Source organism: Chelonoidis abingdonii, chromosome 1, assembly GCF_003597395.2.
Source record: "Chelonoidis abingdonii isolate Lonesome George chromosome 1, CheloAbing_2.0, whole genome shotgun sequence".
Lineage (NCBI taxonomy): Eukaryota > Metazoa > Chordata > Testudines > Testudinidae > Chelonoidis > Chelonoidis abingdonii.
Window position 1 is genome coordinate 116,929,098 of NC_133769.1, and position 17,769 is coordinate 116,946,866.

General features: G+C 46.4%; 1 protein-coding gene across 4 annotated transcripts in view; it reads left to right on the forward strand.

Moving 5' to 3' along the window:
* ERC1 (ELKS/RAB6-interacting/CAST family member 1) overlaps nucleotides 1-17,769 on the forward strand; it is a 633,604-nt gene that overhangs the window by 103,625 nt on the left and 512,210 nt on the right. For all 4 annotated transcript variants that reach the window (XM_032796761.2, XM_032796763.2, XM_075069542.1 and 1 more), the window contains exon 3: nucleotides 1,831-2,247. In XM_032796761.2, the coding sequence (XP_032652652.1) occupies nucleotides 1,831-2,247 (417 nt within the window). The remainder of the gene's footprint in view (nucleotides 1-1,830; nucleotides 2,248-17,769) is intronic.

A 17,769-nucleotide genomic window follows, 5' to 3' on the forward strand; every position in this document is an offset into this window, starting at 1 on the left:
CCCTAATCCGACATGGCAATACTGATTTCAGCGCCTCTCGTCGGGGAGGAGTACAGAAACCAGTTTAAAGAGTCCTTTATATTGATATTAAGGGCCTTGTTGTGTGGATGGGTGCAGGGTTAAATCGGTTTAACGCTGCTAAATTCGGTTTAAATGTGTAGTGTAGACCAGGCCTCACATAGTGAGGAAAGTAGTACTGAAATAGTTGTTTACAGTCCCGCAGACTGCCTTCATACATCAGTCCCTACAACAACAGTAGATGTTAAAACAACAAAGATAGACTAAATTCATGTGTTTATGAAGTAGCAAATATCGTATCACTTCCTCTCTGTTCCCTTTTTCATAGGAATATGCAACAAACAAATTACTGGAGGAATCCTACATTCTCTTTGATTACATCTCCTGTACATTATACATCGTCCTGTGAAATTCACTTTCTGTATTTTACTTTCAAATATAAGGTCCCTTCCCAGAGTAGCTTATTTGAATTTTATTTAGATTATAAACTGCTGGGCTATTTTGCTTCCTGTACATCAGCCAGCCAAGGGATGACTGTCATGAAACCTGTCTTTTCTAGTGCTTACTCTGTTGCTACCACTGGTTGCTTCTGTGCTGTTTTTGGAAATTGCTGTAAAGTAGGCACTTATTTTTCTAGTGTCAAAGAAGGCCTCACAGAATTCAGTTCAGCTGGCCTGTTCAAAGGCAAACTGAATTGTGTCAGTTTCTTTGCCTTTCCCAAGAAAAGAGGATAGTTTTGTGGTTGTCTCAGATTTGTTAGTCAGACATCGTTTCTGTTTTTGCATCTCCTACGAACTTCCTGTCTTGCCTGGATATTATTTCATTCAGTGCCTTGTTTTTTTTCTCTGTAAATGGGAATAATGCTTACCAACTCACAGAGCAGGTTCATCTACACAGCAAAACAAACAAACAAAAAAAAAAACGCCCCAAAACCCCATGAAGTCTCAGAGCCTGGGTCAACTGACTTGGGGCTAAAATAACTATGGGGCTAAATAGCTATGGGGCTAAAATAACATAGACATTCCCACTTGGGCTGGAGCCTGGACTCTGACATGTACACCCCTCACTGGATTTCAGAGCCCAGAACATCTACACTGCTATTTTTAGCACCATAGCGGGAGCCCTACAAGCCTGAATCAGTTGACCGAGACTCTGAGACTCTACCTATGTGTATGGAGGGAGTGAGATGGTGGTGGTTGCACTGTAATAGAGCGAATTGTTCTGCAGTCATACATTGACATATTTTTAATAATAATGATTCTTGGGGGATGGGAAACAAAATGTATAACCAATTTTTAAAAATAATCTGATATTGCTCCTTCATGATCTACCACAGTGTTTCCTCCCTCACTCTATTAAAAGGTCAGCTCTAGTAACCAGTGTGTCTTTATTCCTTGTTTGTTTGCTGATGTCCAAGGGAATTGCTCTAATTCTTGGGCCTTTGATGCTGAAGTGAGATGAACTAAGAATAACAGAGTAGCGAAGTGTTCATTTATACTTTTCAGTACACTGATTTTTCCTAGTAATACTCTTCCATTCTGAACATTGACTTGCACAGATGGGTGGAGATAAGGGAATTACATGCAAGAGAATCTTTCTCTATCATTCAAGGCCTTAAAATTTGCAGCTCAATATCTCTCTCCCTCCACCCCCAAAGTTGGGGAAATTATAGTTATCTACTGTCAAAAATGTTGGGTGTTGTCAGCTGTTGTATATTCCTTCTGACTGATTGGTCAAGAGATTCAAGCAGCCCATGTATTTCCTGTTTTTCACTAAGGAAGGGAATTCACTGACTTAGTTTTCTGCTTCTAGCACATGCAGATGACGATCCAGGCTCTCCAGGATGAGCTTCGGATCCAGCGGGACCTGAACCAGCTGTTCCAACAGGACAGCAGCAGTAGAGCCAGTGAACCGTTTGTGGCAGAGCTGACAGAGGAGAACTTCCAACGGCTTCATGCAGAGCATGAGCGCCAGGCCAAGGAACTTTTCCTGCTGCGCAAAACCTTAGAAGAGATGGAATTGCGCATTGAGACTCAGAAGCAGACCTTAAATGCCCGTGATGAGTCCATCAAAAAGCTGCTGGAGATGTTGCAGAGTAAAGGACTGTCTTCAAAAGCCACAGAGGAGGACCATGAGCGGACAAGACGGTTGGCTGAAGCAGAGATGCATGTCCACCACCTGGAGAGCCTGCTGGAACAGAAGGAGAAGGAAAACAATATGCTGAGAGAGGTGAGTGACCCAGACGTTAATTAATCTAAAAAGTAATTCAATTCATGAGCAATCTTCCTGTCCCTCCTTCCTAGTGTTAATGTCTGCTAATTCATGCTTGTATGCCTTCCATTCCTTTTCTGATATTCATCCTTTCACCACTTTGGGAACAGCATTTCCCGTGATGGATAGGCTGTAGATTAAAAAATAATCTGATGGAGTTTGTCTCCTAAATTAAAACCTCTCATTTGTTTTTGTGTCTCCCCTCCTCTCCCCTCTCCCAGCTCCTGTTTGCCTTTACTCCCCACATGTGGAAGTTCACTACTGCGGGAATGTAATGTTCATTCAGCCTCTTTTTTTTTAATTGAGAGCAAACTTCTACCTGTATTTAGAAAAGCTCTGAGAGAAATCTTGGCAGCATTAATGGATGATCACTCTGCAGTTTCCATGGAAACAGTTGACTTGCTGTGTAGGGTTTTTGTGATAAAAAATATTAGCTGCTTCAGATGCACAGCCAAAAAATATTATTTAAAAGAACACTGTTGCAGAAATTTATAACAAAACAATACTTAGATATGTATTGTATATTGTGGACATATGATGACAAGCATTCTTAAGTATAAATCACCCACAACCAGTTATAATGAAATGTAGGCTACTAATCCTACAAACAGTGCTTATCTGTCTTAGAGAAATGCATGAAAATCAGCAATGTGCATCCCTCGGTCTTCAGCCAGTGTCATTAAATTTCTTGTCACTATATTTCCTCTATTACCTGTAGATAATGTAACGATTAACTCTGAAAATGCTGGCGTTTTCCTGTCGATACATGGATTCAACAAAGGCAAAGTTTTCCAAAAAGTTGATTGCACATAAAAATTTGGTAACTGAACATACATATAACTAGGTTCATAATTATCCAGTTTACACACACAGATCAGTCACATCATTGCATAGGCCTTTTGTTCTAGTATTTTTTTTGAAAATCTGGCTTATTTGTCTGTCTACACACAGGGCCCAAACCTGATCCTTTGAAAACAGGAGGGAACAGGATCATTCACAAAGTTTCTGAAATGGGCATTCTGCAGCAACCGAAGGATTGCATACATCCTTGTTATACATTTTCCATCTCCTGTCCGTTTACATTTGTGCTCTTACAAATTTCTATATATAAGGAAGATAGAATTCAGAGAATTACCTGGCCAGATTTAGAACAGTAAGCTCTTGAATGCCTGGAGTGAAGATATTATATTTTCAGACTTTCTCCATTCAGAATTCTTCTCTTTTTAGTAAATCGCACCTGGGATTGGAGATCTTTAGTAGCGGTGGCCATTGGACTGCACATGTACTCCTCCATGTCTTGTACCATGAGCAGCATCTGTAGATAGTGCTGTGCAGTCCAACCACCCCAACGTTCCTAGACTAAATATTGGAAAAGCTGATATGGGTTTCAGTCAATAAAGAATTAAAAGAATTGGAATATAACTAATACCAGTCAATTTGGTGTAGCCTTTTATTTTATTTAAAGTGAATTTAGTAATGTTGTATTACACCATTGTGGGTTCGGCTCTAGTGGCTACAGTTTCAAGCTCAACAGAGTGAAACTTACCTCTGCAACTTTCTTCAGATTTAGAGCCTCTAGGAACGCACACAGACCAAGGATATGGACAACATACACATTTACAAGTACAAGGTCTAGTCCGTTTTACAAGTTTTATTAAAGTTACAGTTAAGGTTATGATTATCCAAGCATATGGAAATCCTATAAAGACCTATGCACAAGTAACAAATATAGTCATACTCGCATCCTTCACAGTATTGTTAGAGTGTGATGGATGCCTTGTGTGATCAATAGGGGGATGTTCCTGATGGAGTTGCCCCATAGGAGATTAATTTTACCCAATTTGGGAGCCCTCTTTTATCTTGTGACTCTGACTACATGTACGCTGTGTGCATGTGCATGAAAGTGTCCACTCATTTTCCTTATTTGTACTGTGTCCCCCAAGAATATTGGGGCATCCTGTTTTTTAATAATCTGTTTATAGTTCCTTTTATTCTCATTAGCATTGATGCACGACCTTTATCATGTAGCTAAGGCACGTATTAGAAAAAATGTGTGTCTAGGTCATTTTGTGATCTAAAATTAATCTTGTGGCTAATTTTTTTGCAATACCATCCATTGGTAAATTTTTTTCTGTAGCCTTCTGGCATCGGGTTATTTTTTGGTTACTTACTTACATCAAGCATTTCTTAAGCCTAAAGCGTAGTATGGCTAGGGTTACCAGACAGCAACTGTGAAAAAACGAGACAGGGGTGGGGGGCAATAGGCATCTGTATAAGAAAAAGTTCAAAAAAATGGGACTGTCCCTTTAAAAACAGGACATCTGGTCACCCTAAGTATGCCTAAGCTAAAATATTACAGGCCTCAGCCTGTAGGTCTTGAGTTTCAGCCCTACCAGCTGATACATTGGGCTTTACCAAATTCATGGTCCATTTTGGTTAATTTCATGGCCAGAGGGTTTTTAAATGTTCAGTTTCATGATTTCAGATGTTTACATCGGTGTGGATTTGATTTAAATCAATTTGATTTAAATCACTAGTCAGGAAGACTCGATTTAAACATTGATTTCTACATAACAGCACATTCTTGTTGGTTGTTATAACCTCAATAAATATTCTTCACAACTCAGAGAAAGATGTAGGTTTCATTTTTTAGAAGGTACACACTATATATTATAAGTAATTTATTTTGAAAACTTTTCAGATTAGTTTTACAGCTATATCAGAAAATGAATGATTGTTTGGTTATTTCATTTACCAAAGGTAATTGAAGCAGATAGTTTACCTCCCAATGACGTCATAAATATCTCCAATTCAACAGGTTAATCATTAATATTTGGAGGATATTCTTGCCATGCTGTATTAAGAGGAGAACATCACCAGACAGACATTTCAATTGTTTTATTTAACTAAAACAACAATGTTATGTGTTCTGGATTTTTTTCTTCAACAGCAAATCTATAATATTTTAACAAAACAAACATATGAATTTTTGAATGTAATTAAACAATCAAGTTTTTTAAAACCAGGTTTGTTTTTGTTAAAAATTGTTTTTAACTAAAATAGTTAAATGAAATGCTTAACAAACAAACAAACAAAACAAACCACCAAAATTAAATCAACTATGTCAGTCAGGTCAACATGAGAAATTTAAAATATTGGTTCTTCTTCGAATGCTTGCTCATATCCATTCCAGTAGGTGTATGTGCCGCGGGTGCACATTCGTCGGAAGACTTTTACCCTAGCAACTCCAGCGGGCCGACAGGTCGCCCCCTGGAGTGGCGCTGCCATGGCGGGTGATATATACCCCTGCCGGCCCGCCCGCTCCTCAGTTCCTTCTTACCGCCGTGTCGGTCGTTGGAACTGTGGAGCGTAGCATAGCTGACCTCCACGTCCCTAGCTTCTCTTGTTCATCGTTACAGTTCTAGTGTTAGTTTAGTTATAGTTACTTAGTATAGTATAGTTGTAGTTATAGTTCTTGTGTGTGTGTGTGTATATATATATATTTAGTTAGCAGGTTCGGGGCTCTAGCCCTCTCCTGCGCCTGGCGCCAGGCTGATGCCTGGTTCGTCGGGTTCAAAGTGTGCTCGGCTTGTAAAAAGCCGATGCCCACCAGTGATCCCCACGACGCCTGCTTAAAGTGCCTGGGGGAATCACACGTTTCGGAGAAGTGCCGCATCTGCAAAGCCTTCCGGCCACGGACTAAGAAGGAGCGAGACCAGCACCTCAGGACGCTCCTTATGGAAGCGGCACTTCATCCCGCGCCCTCGGCACCGAGCGCGGCTCCGGCACCGGATCCCTCCGGCACCGTGAAAATGCAGCGGCACCACCCTTCTCCGGCACCGGCTCCTGGGAAGAGGCCCTCGACATCCTTTACCCCGGCTAAACAGCCCCGTAAGGAGCACCCGATGCCAACGCCAGCCGCGCTGGCCATGCCAGGGGCTTCGTTGACTCCGGGCCCGGCGGGTCCGTCGAGTCCGATCCCTCCTAGCTCCTCGCCAAGATCTGGGGTAGAGCTCATAGTCCCGTCCACGCCCGAGACATTCTCGTCGGCAAGGGACCTTATTGCCTTGACGGAGCCTGGGCTGCCCCAACCCCCGGCATCGCCGGTGCGGGTTCTTCACTTGAAGGGCAAGCCGACCACGATGCGAGCACCGTCCCCGGATTCTCCGGTCCGGCCCCGATCCCGGGGGAGATCTCCCTCGAGGCGCCGCTCGCAGTCCCGGCACCGCTCTCCCCGGCGGCACCGGTCATACTCGCGGCACCGGTCGTCTTCGCGCCGGTCCCGATACTCCCGGCACCGCTCCGACTCCAGCCACCGCTACCGGCACCGCGACTCGAGGAGCTGCTCACGGCACCGAAGGTCCAGATCCCGGTCGACCTCCCGGCACCGCGCTGGTGGCAGGTCCCGGTCTCGATCCCGGCACCGGTACAGCTCGCGGCACCGATCTCCAGCACTGAGGAGGTCGTCGCCATCAGGGGTGCTGGACTCGCACTACCCGCGTTCGGCCCCCCTGTGGCCCTCTCGGCAGGGTTCAGTGTCTTCATGAGCGGACAGCGTGTACTTGGACGTTGACAGACCCGCCGCCCTCTTCCCCAAGGGTACCCAGGAACATGGTCCGCATCAGTGGAGCTTCTGGACGCCCTGGGCGTATCAGCAAGCCCGAGGGCCTCAGCAATTCCTGCCACGTGCGTCTGGCTCGGAGCGCAGGGCTGTGGAGGCTACTGTCTCGCGGCCCCCACCATCCCCTGCAGAAGAACAGGTGTCCCACCCGCCAGAGACTGAACCCCCGCAGGTGCCGGAGGCAGTTCTCCAATCTGAGCCGCCACCGGACCTGCTTCTGCCAGGTCTCTCCTCGTCATCCTCGCCGGATGAGGCGGTGGCGGGGACGACAACCACCGGTCCCCCCCCGCTGGACCTCAGAGCACACCAGGATCTCCTCAGGCGCGTTGCACAAAACATGAGCATCCAGGCTGAGGAGGTCTCCGAGGTTGAAGACCCGGTCGTCACCATACTCTCAACAGATGCGCCCACTCCTGTCGCCCTACCCTTCATAAAGACCATACAGACCAATGCCACCACCATCTGGCAGTCACCGGCTTCCATTCCTCCCACTGCTCGGGGTGTAGAGCGCAAATATACGGTCCCTTCGAAGGGATACGAGTATCTGTATGTGCATCCAGCCCCGTGTTCCCTCGTCGTTCAATCTGTGAACGAGAGGGAACGACATGGGCAAGAAGCTCCGGCCCCAAAGTCTAGGGAGGTACGACGTATGGACCTGCTTGGCCATAAGGTCTACTCAGCAGGAGCGTTACAGCTGCGGATCTCAAACCAACAATCTCTGCTCAGCCGCTACTCACATAACACCTGGGCGGCGGCTGATAAATTTAGGGAGCTTCTCCCTCAAGATGCTCGTCAAGAGTACAGTGCTCTACTGGACGAGGGCAAAAGGGTCGCACACACTTCGTTGCAGGCTTCTTTAGACGCAGCAGATTCTGCCGCCAGGACTCTGGCCTCCGGAGTCACTATGCGCTGCATCTCCTGGCTACAGGTCTCTGGCCTTCCTCCTGAACTCCAGAACACAATCCAGGATCTTCCGTTTTAGGGCCAGGGCCTGTTTTCCGACAAGACGGACCCTCGCCTGCAGAGCCTCAAGGACAATAGGGTCATTATGCATGCCCTAGGGATGCACACACCAGTAACACAGCGTCGACCATTCAGGCCTCAGCAACAGCACAGGCCTTTCCCACAACCCAGGCAAAGGCAAGACTTTGCCAGGAGACGCAATAGAAGTGGCAGGCGCAGACAATCGGGCAACCAAGGGGGCCAAAACCAAGGTCCCTCCAAGCCGTCCTCTGGTCCGAAGCCGTCATTTTGAAGGTGCGCCCGGGGGCGCTGTACCAGTTCTTTCCGTGGATCCATCTCCTCCCTTTTCCAACCGTGTCTCATTCTTCCTCCCGGCGTGGTACCAGCTTACTACAGATCGTTGGGTCCTCCGCACGCTGCGGCTTGGGTACCACCTGCAGTTTGCTTCGTTCCCACCCTCCTGCCCCCCTTCCTCGTCCCTCTTCAGGGACCCCTCTCACGAGCAGATCCTCCTCCAGGAGGTCGCAACACTCCTCGACAAAGGGGCCGTAGAGGAGGTTCCAGAGAACGAGACGGGCAAGGGGTTCTACTCCCGTTACTTCCTGATCCTCAAGGCCAAAGGAGGTCTCCGACCCATCCTCGACCTAAGGGAGCTCAACAAACATCTACTCAAGCTGAGATTCCGCATGGTTTCCTTGGGTACCATTATTCCTTCCCTGGATCCCGGAGACTGGTACGCCGCCCTCGACATGCAGGACGCGTATTTTCATATATCCATCTTCCCGCCCCATCGAAGGTTCCTTCGCTTCATTGTCGGTGGTTGGCACTATCAATTCACAGTCCTTCCGTTCGGACTCTCCACGGCCCCGAGAGTGTTCACCAAATGCATGGCCGTAGTCGTCGCCTTTCTTCGTCGCAGTCGGGTACACGTGTTCCCCTACCTCGACGACTGGCTTATCCAGGGACCTTCACAGGATCGAGTCCGGGAGCACGTCCAAGTGGTCAGCCGCCTTTTCTCCAGTCTCGGGCTGTTGCTCAATGCGGAGAAGTCCACTCTATCCCCTACTCAGAGGATAGAGTTTATTGGAGCCGTTCTAGACTCTACTATAGCCAGGGCGGTCCTTCCTTCGGCACGGTTCCATACGCTGTCAGCCATCATCCACAGGCTCCAGGCAGCACCTCTGACCTCCCTGCGCACTTGCCTGACACTGTTGGGCCACATGGCGGCCTGCACTTTCGTCACGGCGCACGCTCGACTGCGCCTCCGGCCCCTACAGTCCTGGCTTATCCCTCAGCTCCATCCAGCCAGGCACCCGTTGGACACAGTGGTCACGGTTCCCCAAGTCGTTGTCCTCTCTCTCCAGTGGTGGCTGGACCAGTCTGTCGTGTGTGCAGGGCTTCCATTCCATCAGCCCCAGCCTTCGCTGTCCCTGACGATGGACACATCAGACTTGGGGTGGGGGCCTCACCTAGGGACCCTACGGACCCAAGGTCGCTGGTCTCCTCCCAAACTTGCCCTCCATATCAACATCCGGGAGTTGAGAGCGGTCCGCCTGGCTCGTCACGCGTTCCGTCGACAGATACAGGGCCGCTGTGTTTCGGTCTTTATCGACAACACAACGGCAGTATACTACGTGAACAAGCAGGGCGGAACGAAATCCCCTCTTCTTTGTCAGGAAGCAATGATACTGTGGGACTTTTGCATAGCCCACTCGGTTCACCTGATCGCCTCCTACTTGCCCGGAGCTCGCAATACCTTGGCGGACCGTCTCAGCCGGTCCTTCAGCTCCCACGAATGGTCCCTTCGCCTGGACGTTGCCCTTGCTCTCTTCCGACGGTGGGGGCATCCCTGCATGGAACTCTTTGCAACACGCAGGAACAGGAAGTGCCCGATGTTCTGCTCCTTCCAAGGTCGCGAGCCGGGCTCAACAGCAGACGCCTTTCTGATTCCGTGGGCAACGCACCTCTTCTATGCGTTCCCCCCGTTCCCGTTAGTCCACAAGGTCCTTCTGAAGGCGCGCAGGACAGGGCCCGCTTGATTCTCATCGCTCCGGCATGGCCCCGTCAGTATTGGTACTCTCTGCTGCTGGACCTGTCGGTAGTCGGCCCTGTTCTCCTGCCTCTTCATCTGGACCTGATCACACAGGACCACGGCCGGCTCTGTCACCCGGACCTCCAGTCGCTGCACCTCTCAGCGTGGCTCCTGCGTGGCTAACCTGGTCCGAGTTGAATTGCTCTTCCCCGGTGAGGCAGGTACTTCTGGGAAGTAGAAAACCATCTACGAGGGCGACATACATAGCCAAATGGAAATGTTTTACAGTGGTGCCGGAGAAGCGCTTCCCCCACGATGTTTCCATCCCAGTTGTTTAGTTACCTTGTCGCTCAAGAACAAGGCCTGGCACTGTCCTCTCTCGCTTCACTTAGCGGCCATCTCCACCTTCCACCCAGGGATAGAGGCCGCTCGGTCTTCTCGCACCCAGTGTGTCTAGATTCCTCAAAGGGCTGGAGCGCCTTTACCCCAGGTCCGCCCCCAGCCCCTCCTGGGATCTCAACCTGTGTGTCCGTCTATGTTCTCCCGTTTGAGCGCTGGCTACGTGTTTCCCTCCTCTTACTTGTCCTGGAAGAGCATTCCTGGTGGCATCACTTCGCTCGGCGCGTATCGAGCTGCGCGCCCTCTGTGGATCCCCCTATACGGTGTTCCATCGGACAAGGTGCAACTCGCGCCCGCTTTCTTCCAAAGTCGTCTCGGCCTTTCATGTCAACCAGACATATTCCTGCCTGTCTTCTTCCCAAACCACATTGTCTCGCAAGAGCAACAGTTACACTCCTTAGACACGCGCAGGCGCTCGCCTTTTATAGAGCAACAAACCATTCGCGAGTCCACCAGCTCTTTGTCCGTGCGAGGAGTTAGAGGGTTCCAGTCTCCTCTCAGAGGATTTCTCTGGGTGACTTCCTGTATACGACCTGTTACGACCTGCCCATTCCCTCCGGCGAGTAACGGCGACCTCTACAGAGCCCAGGCTTCTCGACGCTTCCTCGCACGAGTGCCCTCCAGGAGATCTGCAGGGCAGCGACCTGGTCCTCCGTGCACACCTTCTACCCATTATGCCCTGGTCCAGCAGTCCAGGGATGATGCGCCTTCGGCTCTGCTGTGTTGCGCACTGTGACCTCTCACTCGACCCCCACCGCCTAGATAGGCTTGGGAATCACCTACTGGAATGGATATGAGCAAGCACTCGAAGAAGAAAACACGTTACTCACCTTTGTAACTGTTGTTCTTCGAGATGTGTTGCTCATATCCATTCCACACCCGCCCTCCTTCCCCACTGTCGGAGTAGCCGGCAAGAAGGAACTGAGGAGCGGGGGGCCGCAGGGTATATATCACCCGCCATGGCGGCGCCACTCTAGGGGGCGACCTGGCGCCGCTGGAGTTGCTAGGGTAAAAGTCTTCGACGAACGTCACGCGCGGCGCGTACACCTACTGGAATGGATATGAGCAACACATCTCGAAGAACAACAGTTACAAAGGTGAGTAACCGTGTTCTTCTGCAGCGTAACTAAGTCATCTTCACTTTCGTTTTCCTGTTTGTTCATAATCTGGAAAGAAAAAAAACAGCTTTCCTTGTTTTCCAGGAATCCCAGCGATTTCCAGTTTGAATGAATTAGTTCCAAAGGAAGAAAATATTCTTTCTAGCATCGGCGAGAAGTATGCTATATAAACGTGAGATTATCACTTCAACAGTCTCTGAATCCCAAGTGGCTCTAAGTGACTTCCACCAGTTCTGGTGAACTTTCTTTAAACATGCATCAGCAAACGTCTATCTTCAATTGAACGTTCACCCTTAGCTCTGAAGTTTATTATAGTTGGATTATAGGAGGATACTTAGCTGGTGTCCATGTCATAGCCAACTCCTCTTCTTCGGCAGTTAAAGTTTGACCCTGATACTGAGAATTGAGAATATTTGCAAGAAAGTGAGCTGGAGATAGTGCTTGTCCCATTTTTTTTTTTTAATGCTTGTAATTTAGTTCTGTCATTGCATATTTCTCTTTTTAAGATCTCACTCGCTTCCTTCCAAATTTCAATAGTGTCAGCAATAAAACAGCTATTTCTCTGCATTTTGTTCAAGGCTACAGAAATAGGCTTCAGGGTACTCAGCCTGTGTTCAACATTTCTCTTACTCCCTATGTTGAGAACTTTGGCTGTGACAGTGCCATCTATTTTTTCATGATTTTGTTCAAAAACTGTCATCAGATTAGGCCAGATCTTGATATAGTGCTCAAAAAAGTCCACTACTGAGTTCCATCGCACATCTTGTGGGTGAGTTAGCTTGGTTCCTCCCATTTTTTTCAGAGCAGCTGCTGCAAAGTGGTGGTTGTGGAAGTATTTTGCCATTTCAACATTAGCCTTTATTTCTGGAATACTGAAGTCTTTGGCTAGGAGGTGAATCAAATGAGCACTGCAACTCTGTTATTAGCTTGGGATACTCTTCGCCCTCTTGTAAATTTCTTCTCATTTTGGATACATTTGCCCCTTTGTCTATACCAAGCTATGTACAAGATATTTGAATTTTTTTTCACAGTTTGTTACAAGAAGTAGCAGTAAAAGCTGTAAGTATTCTCCTATGTGCATTTCCTGATGTATCAATTGTTTCTGTAAGGAAGACATTCCTTTCTTCTGTTGTCATACAAGCACATACAACAGGATCATTATGGACATTGCTCCACCCATCAAGACTCAGGTTAGTAATTTCACTCTCTAGACCTTTTGCACACTGCTCAATTTCTCTTTCATACACTTTATTCAGCAATTTGCCAGTGACATCTGCTCTGTTGGGTAGACTGTACCCTGGTCTTAATGACTGAACCACGTTAATGAAGTGTTCACAGGGCCGCCCAGAGGATTCAGGGGGCCTGGGGTCTTTGGTGACGGGGGGCCCCTGCTGCCGAATTGCCACCAAAGACCCAGCACTTTGGCGGTGGGTCCCAGGGTGGAAGGACCGCCTCCCACCTCTGAATTGCCGCCAAAGACCCAGAGTGGAAGATGCTCCAGGGGCCCAGGCCCCGCGAGAGTTTTCTGGGGCCGCCAGAACGAGTGAAGGACCTTGCTCCAGGGGCCCCGAAAAACTCTCATGGGGGCCCCAGCAGGACCTGGAGCAAATTGCCCCACTTGCCCCTCCCCCCCCCCGGGCAGCCCTGGGTTCTCAATCGTGCGGAAAGGAGAGTTTGTTGCATAAACAAACCTAATGATTTTTTCATCAATTATCTCTTTTTGTAATCTGCTGGTTCTTATCACAGACTTATCTGTGGTTGTTTCTGGATGATGGTGATTTTTTTTTCTTATTGCTACAGGTGATATACTGTGGCTATGTGTGACCTACATGATGTGGCTGAAACACTGTCATTGGCAGATAGCTCTAAAACTATAGGAAATGATGGTGATCTTGAAGGTGGCTAGTCTTCAGAATCCTGTACGTTGAGGATGGATTCTCCTAAACAAAATAAGTCAATGCAGTTATTTATTATTACCGTACTGCTCATTTAGTATTACTCATTGCATTCACTGACATGCAGTACTACTTTAAAGGTGAAATAGAAAAAGGAAGATCTGCCTATTTCAGCTATTTATTTTTTATCACAAGTGCATCGAAAATGATAGTACCATAGAGTAACAACTATATTTTTTGCTCAAACATGAGAATTCAAGAATGGTCCAGTAGGAAGAGAGGCAGTCCTTAAGAAAGAAGTATGAAATAAAAAAGTTTACCAACCTGAAAATCCAGCATGTTCAGATATTTTTCTTTCATCATCTTCAACACAGCTTCCTCCTGAGAAGGAACACTCAATAATAGTGGAGGATTTCAGTTATCCCCATATTGACTGGGAACATGTCACCTCAGGACAAAATGCAGAGACAAAATTTCTCGATACTTTAAATGATTACTTCTTGGAGCAGCTGGTACTGGAACCCACAGGGGGAAAGGCAGCTCTAGATTTAGTCCTGAGTGGAGCGCAGGAGCTGGTCCAAGAGGTGGTAATAACAGGACCACTTGGAAATAGTAACCATAATATAACAACATTTAACATCCCTGTGGTGGGAAGAACATCTCAACAGCCCAACTCTGTGGCATTTAATTTCAAAAAGGGGAACCATGCAAAAATGAGGGGGTTAGTTAAACAGAAATTAAAAGGTACAGTTACTAAAGTGAAATCCCTGCAAGCTGCATGGCACTGTAAAGAAACCATTAGAGAGGCCAAACATAAATAATACCCAAAAAGAACACAGTAAAAAACTAAAAAGAGGCACCGTGGCTTAACAACCATAAAAGACAGAAGAGAAAAAGACTTCCTTTAAAAAGTGGAAGTCAAATCCTAGCAAGGTAAAAGAAAGGACAAAACACTGTCAAATAAAGTAAAAATTAATAAGAAAAGCCAAAGAGGAGCGAAAGAACACTAGCCAAAAACTAAAAGGAATAACAAAATGTTAAGTACATCGGAAGCAGAAAGCCTGCTAAAGAACCAGTGGGCTCCCTCGATGAGAGTACCAAAAGGATGCTTAAAGACAATAAGTCATTGTGGAGAAACTAACGAATTCTGGCTTCAGTCTCACGTCAGAGATGTAGGAAGATTCCCAAACCTGAGCCATTGTAGGTGACAAACTGAGGAACTGCACAGAGTAAGTGCACGAGAGATTGGAATAAATTGATAAACTTACATTAACAAGTACCGACCAGATATCACCACCAGAGTCTGGAAAAACGCAAAGTGAAACTGCGGAAACATAACTAACATTAACATTAACTGTCCTTTAAATGGCTTCTGAACCAATGACTGAAAGCTTAATGACGCCAAATAAAAAAGGCTCAGAGTGATCCAGCAAACAGACTGAAAGCCTAATGTCGAACGGGCAAATAGTCAAAACAATAGTAAAGATAAAAATGTCAGACAAAGAACACATAGTGGCAAAAGTCAACATGGTCTTCAAAAGGGAAATCGGCTACTAACTATTAACATCTTTGAAGGGGTCAGCAACATGTGACAAGGGGGATGCAGTGGACAAGTGTACTAAGCCAAAAGCCTTGACATGGGTCCCACCGAGGCTTACGTAAATTAAGCGCATGGATAAAGGGAAGTCTTCATGACTGAGAACTGGTTAAAAACAGGGAACAAAGTAGATAGGAAGAATCTCAGAATGAGAGGAACTAAGGTGTCCCAAGGTTCACCCAGACCCCGATTCAACTTATCATAAATGATCTGAGAAAGGGGTGAACAGGAGGTGGCAAAGTTTGCAGATGATACTAAACGGCTCAAGATAGTTAAGACCAAAGCAGACTGTAGAACTTCAAAAAGATCTCTCAAAACTAAGTGAGGGGCAACAAAATGGCAAATGAAATTTAATGTGGAAAATGTAAGTAAGCCACAGAACAAATAACCCACTACACATACAATGATGGGGGCAAGTTTCGCTACAACGAGTCAGAAAAGATCTGAGTCAGCGTGGATAGTTGCTAGAGAGTCCATGCAGTGAGCAAGAGGCAGTCAAGCAAACAGATGAAGTATGGAATCATTAAAAGGGGAGAATAGAAAGGACTGAGCATATATGTTGCCTTATATAAACTCATGACGTCGCCACGAATCTTTCTATAAGAACTGCGTTACAGATTTGGTCCCCTTATTCAATAAAAAGATATACTGGCACAGAAAAGATTCAGAAAAGGCAAGCTTAAAATATTAGGGTTTGGAGAAGGGTCCATAGAGAGAATTAAACAGCTAGGACTGTTTACATCTGGATAAAGAGAGACTAAGGGGGAATGATAGAGGATAGAACATCAGAGTGATGTGGAGAAAGTGATAGAGGAAATATTTTACTATTCCATATAATACCATAAACTAGGGGTCTGAAATAATTAGATAGCAGCAGGTAAGACAAATAAAGTAAGTTCTCTTTTCACGCTATGCACACAGTCAACTTTGGAACTCCTTACATAGAGGGGTGTACGGCTGGACTATAGACACATGAAAAGAGGAACGGATAATTCATGGAGTTAATCACAAACTGGCTATTAGCCAGAAGGTAATGAATGTGTCCCAGATCTGTGTCAGAGGTGGAGAGATGGCAGAGAGAATCGACTGACATATAGCGTTAGGCTACTCCCGTCTGGGCACAGGCATGCCACGTGGTAGACAGATACGGCTAGGGACCGGGTCTGACCCAGACCCATTCTGTAAGCTTTCATGATAAGTCATTCGGGCACCAGGCTTGCATTTTGTGTATTGTTGTCGTTTGCACACATGCCTGTCTACCTACAGTAGAGGACTCTCGATAAAATAGCACTGCTCATTACGTGGTCTAATATTCCCTGCTGTCATGAAGATCCGAGAGAAATGGAGGGTAGATCTCAGATCAATGAAGGCTGAATCAAAAGACCTCAAGCTCGTGAATATCCGCTCAAAAACAGTTACTTTCGTTCTAACGCCTCCATCCTGCCTGCTCACATTTCTTTCCCAGTTTTCTCTCCTGCCTGATCTACTGCCCCAACAATCTCGTTCATTGAACTTTGAAAACTGCACTTTAGAGAGAGGTAAAGGAGGACTCTTACACAGAATTTCAAAGGACAATAGTTGAGATCTTTATCTCACCTATATATTAATATAATATAATATTTTGAATAAAGATAAAAAGGTTAATGAACAGAAGTACCAATGCTCTTTGCCTGTAAGGGTTAACAAGAATGAGCCGCGTCATACCAGAGGGACCAATCAGGGACAGAACTTCAAATACTTGAGAGGGGAAGCTGTGTTGCGTTAGTTTTGATTTTGCCTCTGGTCTGAGAGGACAGATCGCAACCAGGTCTCTCCAATCCCTGAGACAACTCTATAAGGTCAATAGTGGAAGACAGTAGATAAGGCGAGTTAGGCTAAGTTGTTCTTTAGCAAATGATGGCGGAAAGCAATGTATTTGCGAAAAAAGATTAAGTTTACTGAACGCAGGCTGAGGGAATCCAGGGCCTAACTGGAGACCCGTACCTATCCATTTAATACAAAGAGATTTATTGTTTTCTTACTCAAATAAAATTTCTGGTAAGGAACCTGATTGTTTATCTGTGTAGACCCCAGGGTGGCCCGGATCACCAGGGAAGGGGAGAAAGGAGGAAGGAGAAAGCCAATCGGTCTGTAGGATTACAGCCTCCTCAGGAGAGTCGGAGGGGAAGGGAATCGCCGCCTGAATAGTCAAGAATGAATGAACATGATCTCCAGGGTAAACCCCAGGAGGGGAACCTGGGAGAGGACCAGTGGGGAAAGCGTTAACTTGCCTTGTTAAGATACAGAGGCTGCCTTGGGGGTCCCTGGCAAGGTTGGGACCAAGGACCAGGCACGGAATCCTGTGTGGCAGTGCTAACAGGTCGAAGCTGGTAAATGTCTGAACTAGAGAATTCATACTGGTACCCCCACCTTTTGGACGGCTAAGGTCAGAGGGAATTAGAAACATAAATATAATATATTATAATAATTAAAAAGTTTGCGTAACAAGCATGTCCTCTAAGACACAAACCACCGATTGAAACTCAAAACAAGCATCTTTGATATATCTGCTAGACTAAAAGCACTGATCCATGAGACAGAGAAATGAATCAGACAGAAAGCCCCTGGAACCCCAAAGATGGCTCTATCAGAACTGGGAACCATACAGAAACTTTCTTAACACATTACATGAAGGAATGTCCATGCATACAATTTAAATCTTATCCAGAGAGAATAGTGGAGCAAAATTACGAATTAAAACGTAGAATAGTTTTTCCGCAAAAAGAGTACAAAAATCTAATTAAATAAAAAAATTCCATTGTTTAAGTCAATTAGGAACCACCCGGTCCACCTGAAATCGCAGAGAGTTGAAACCA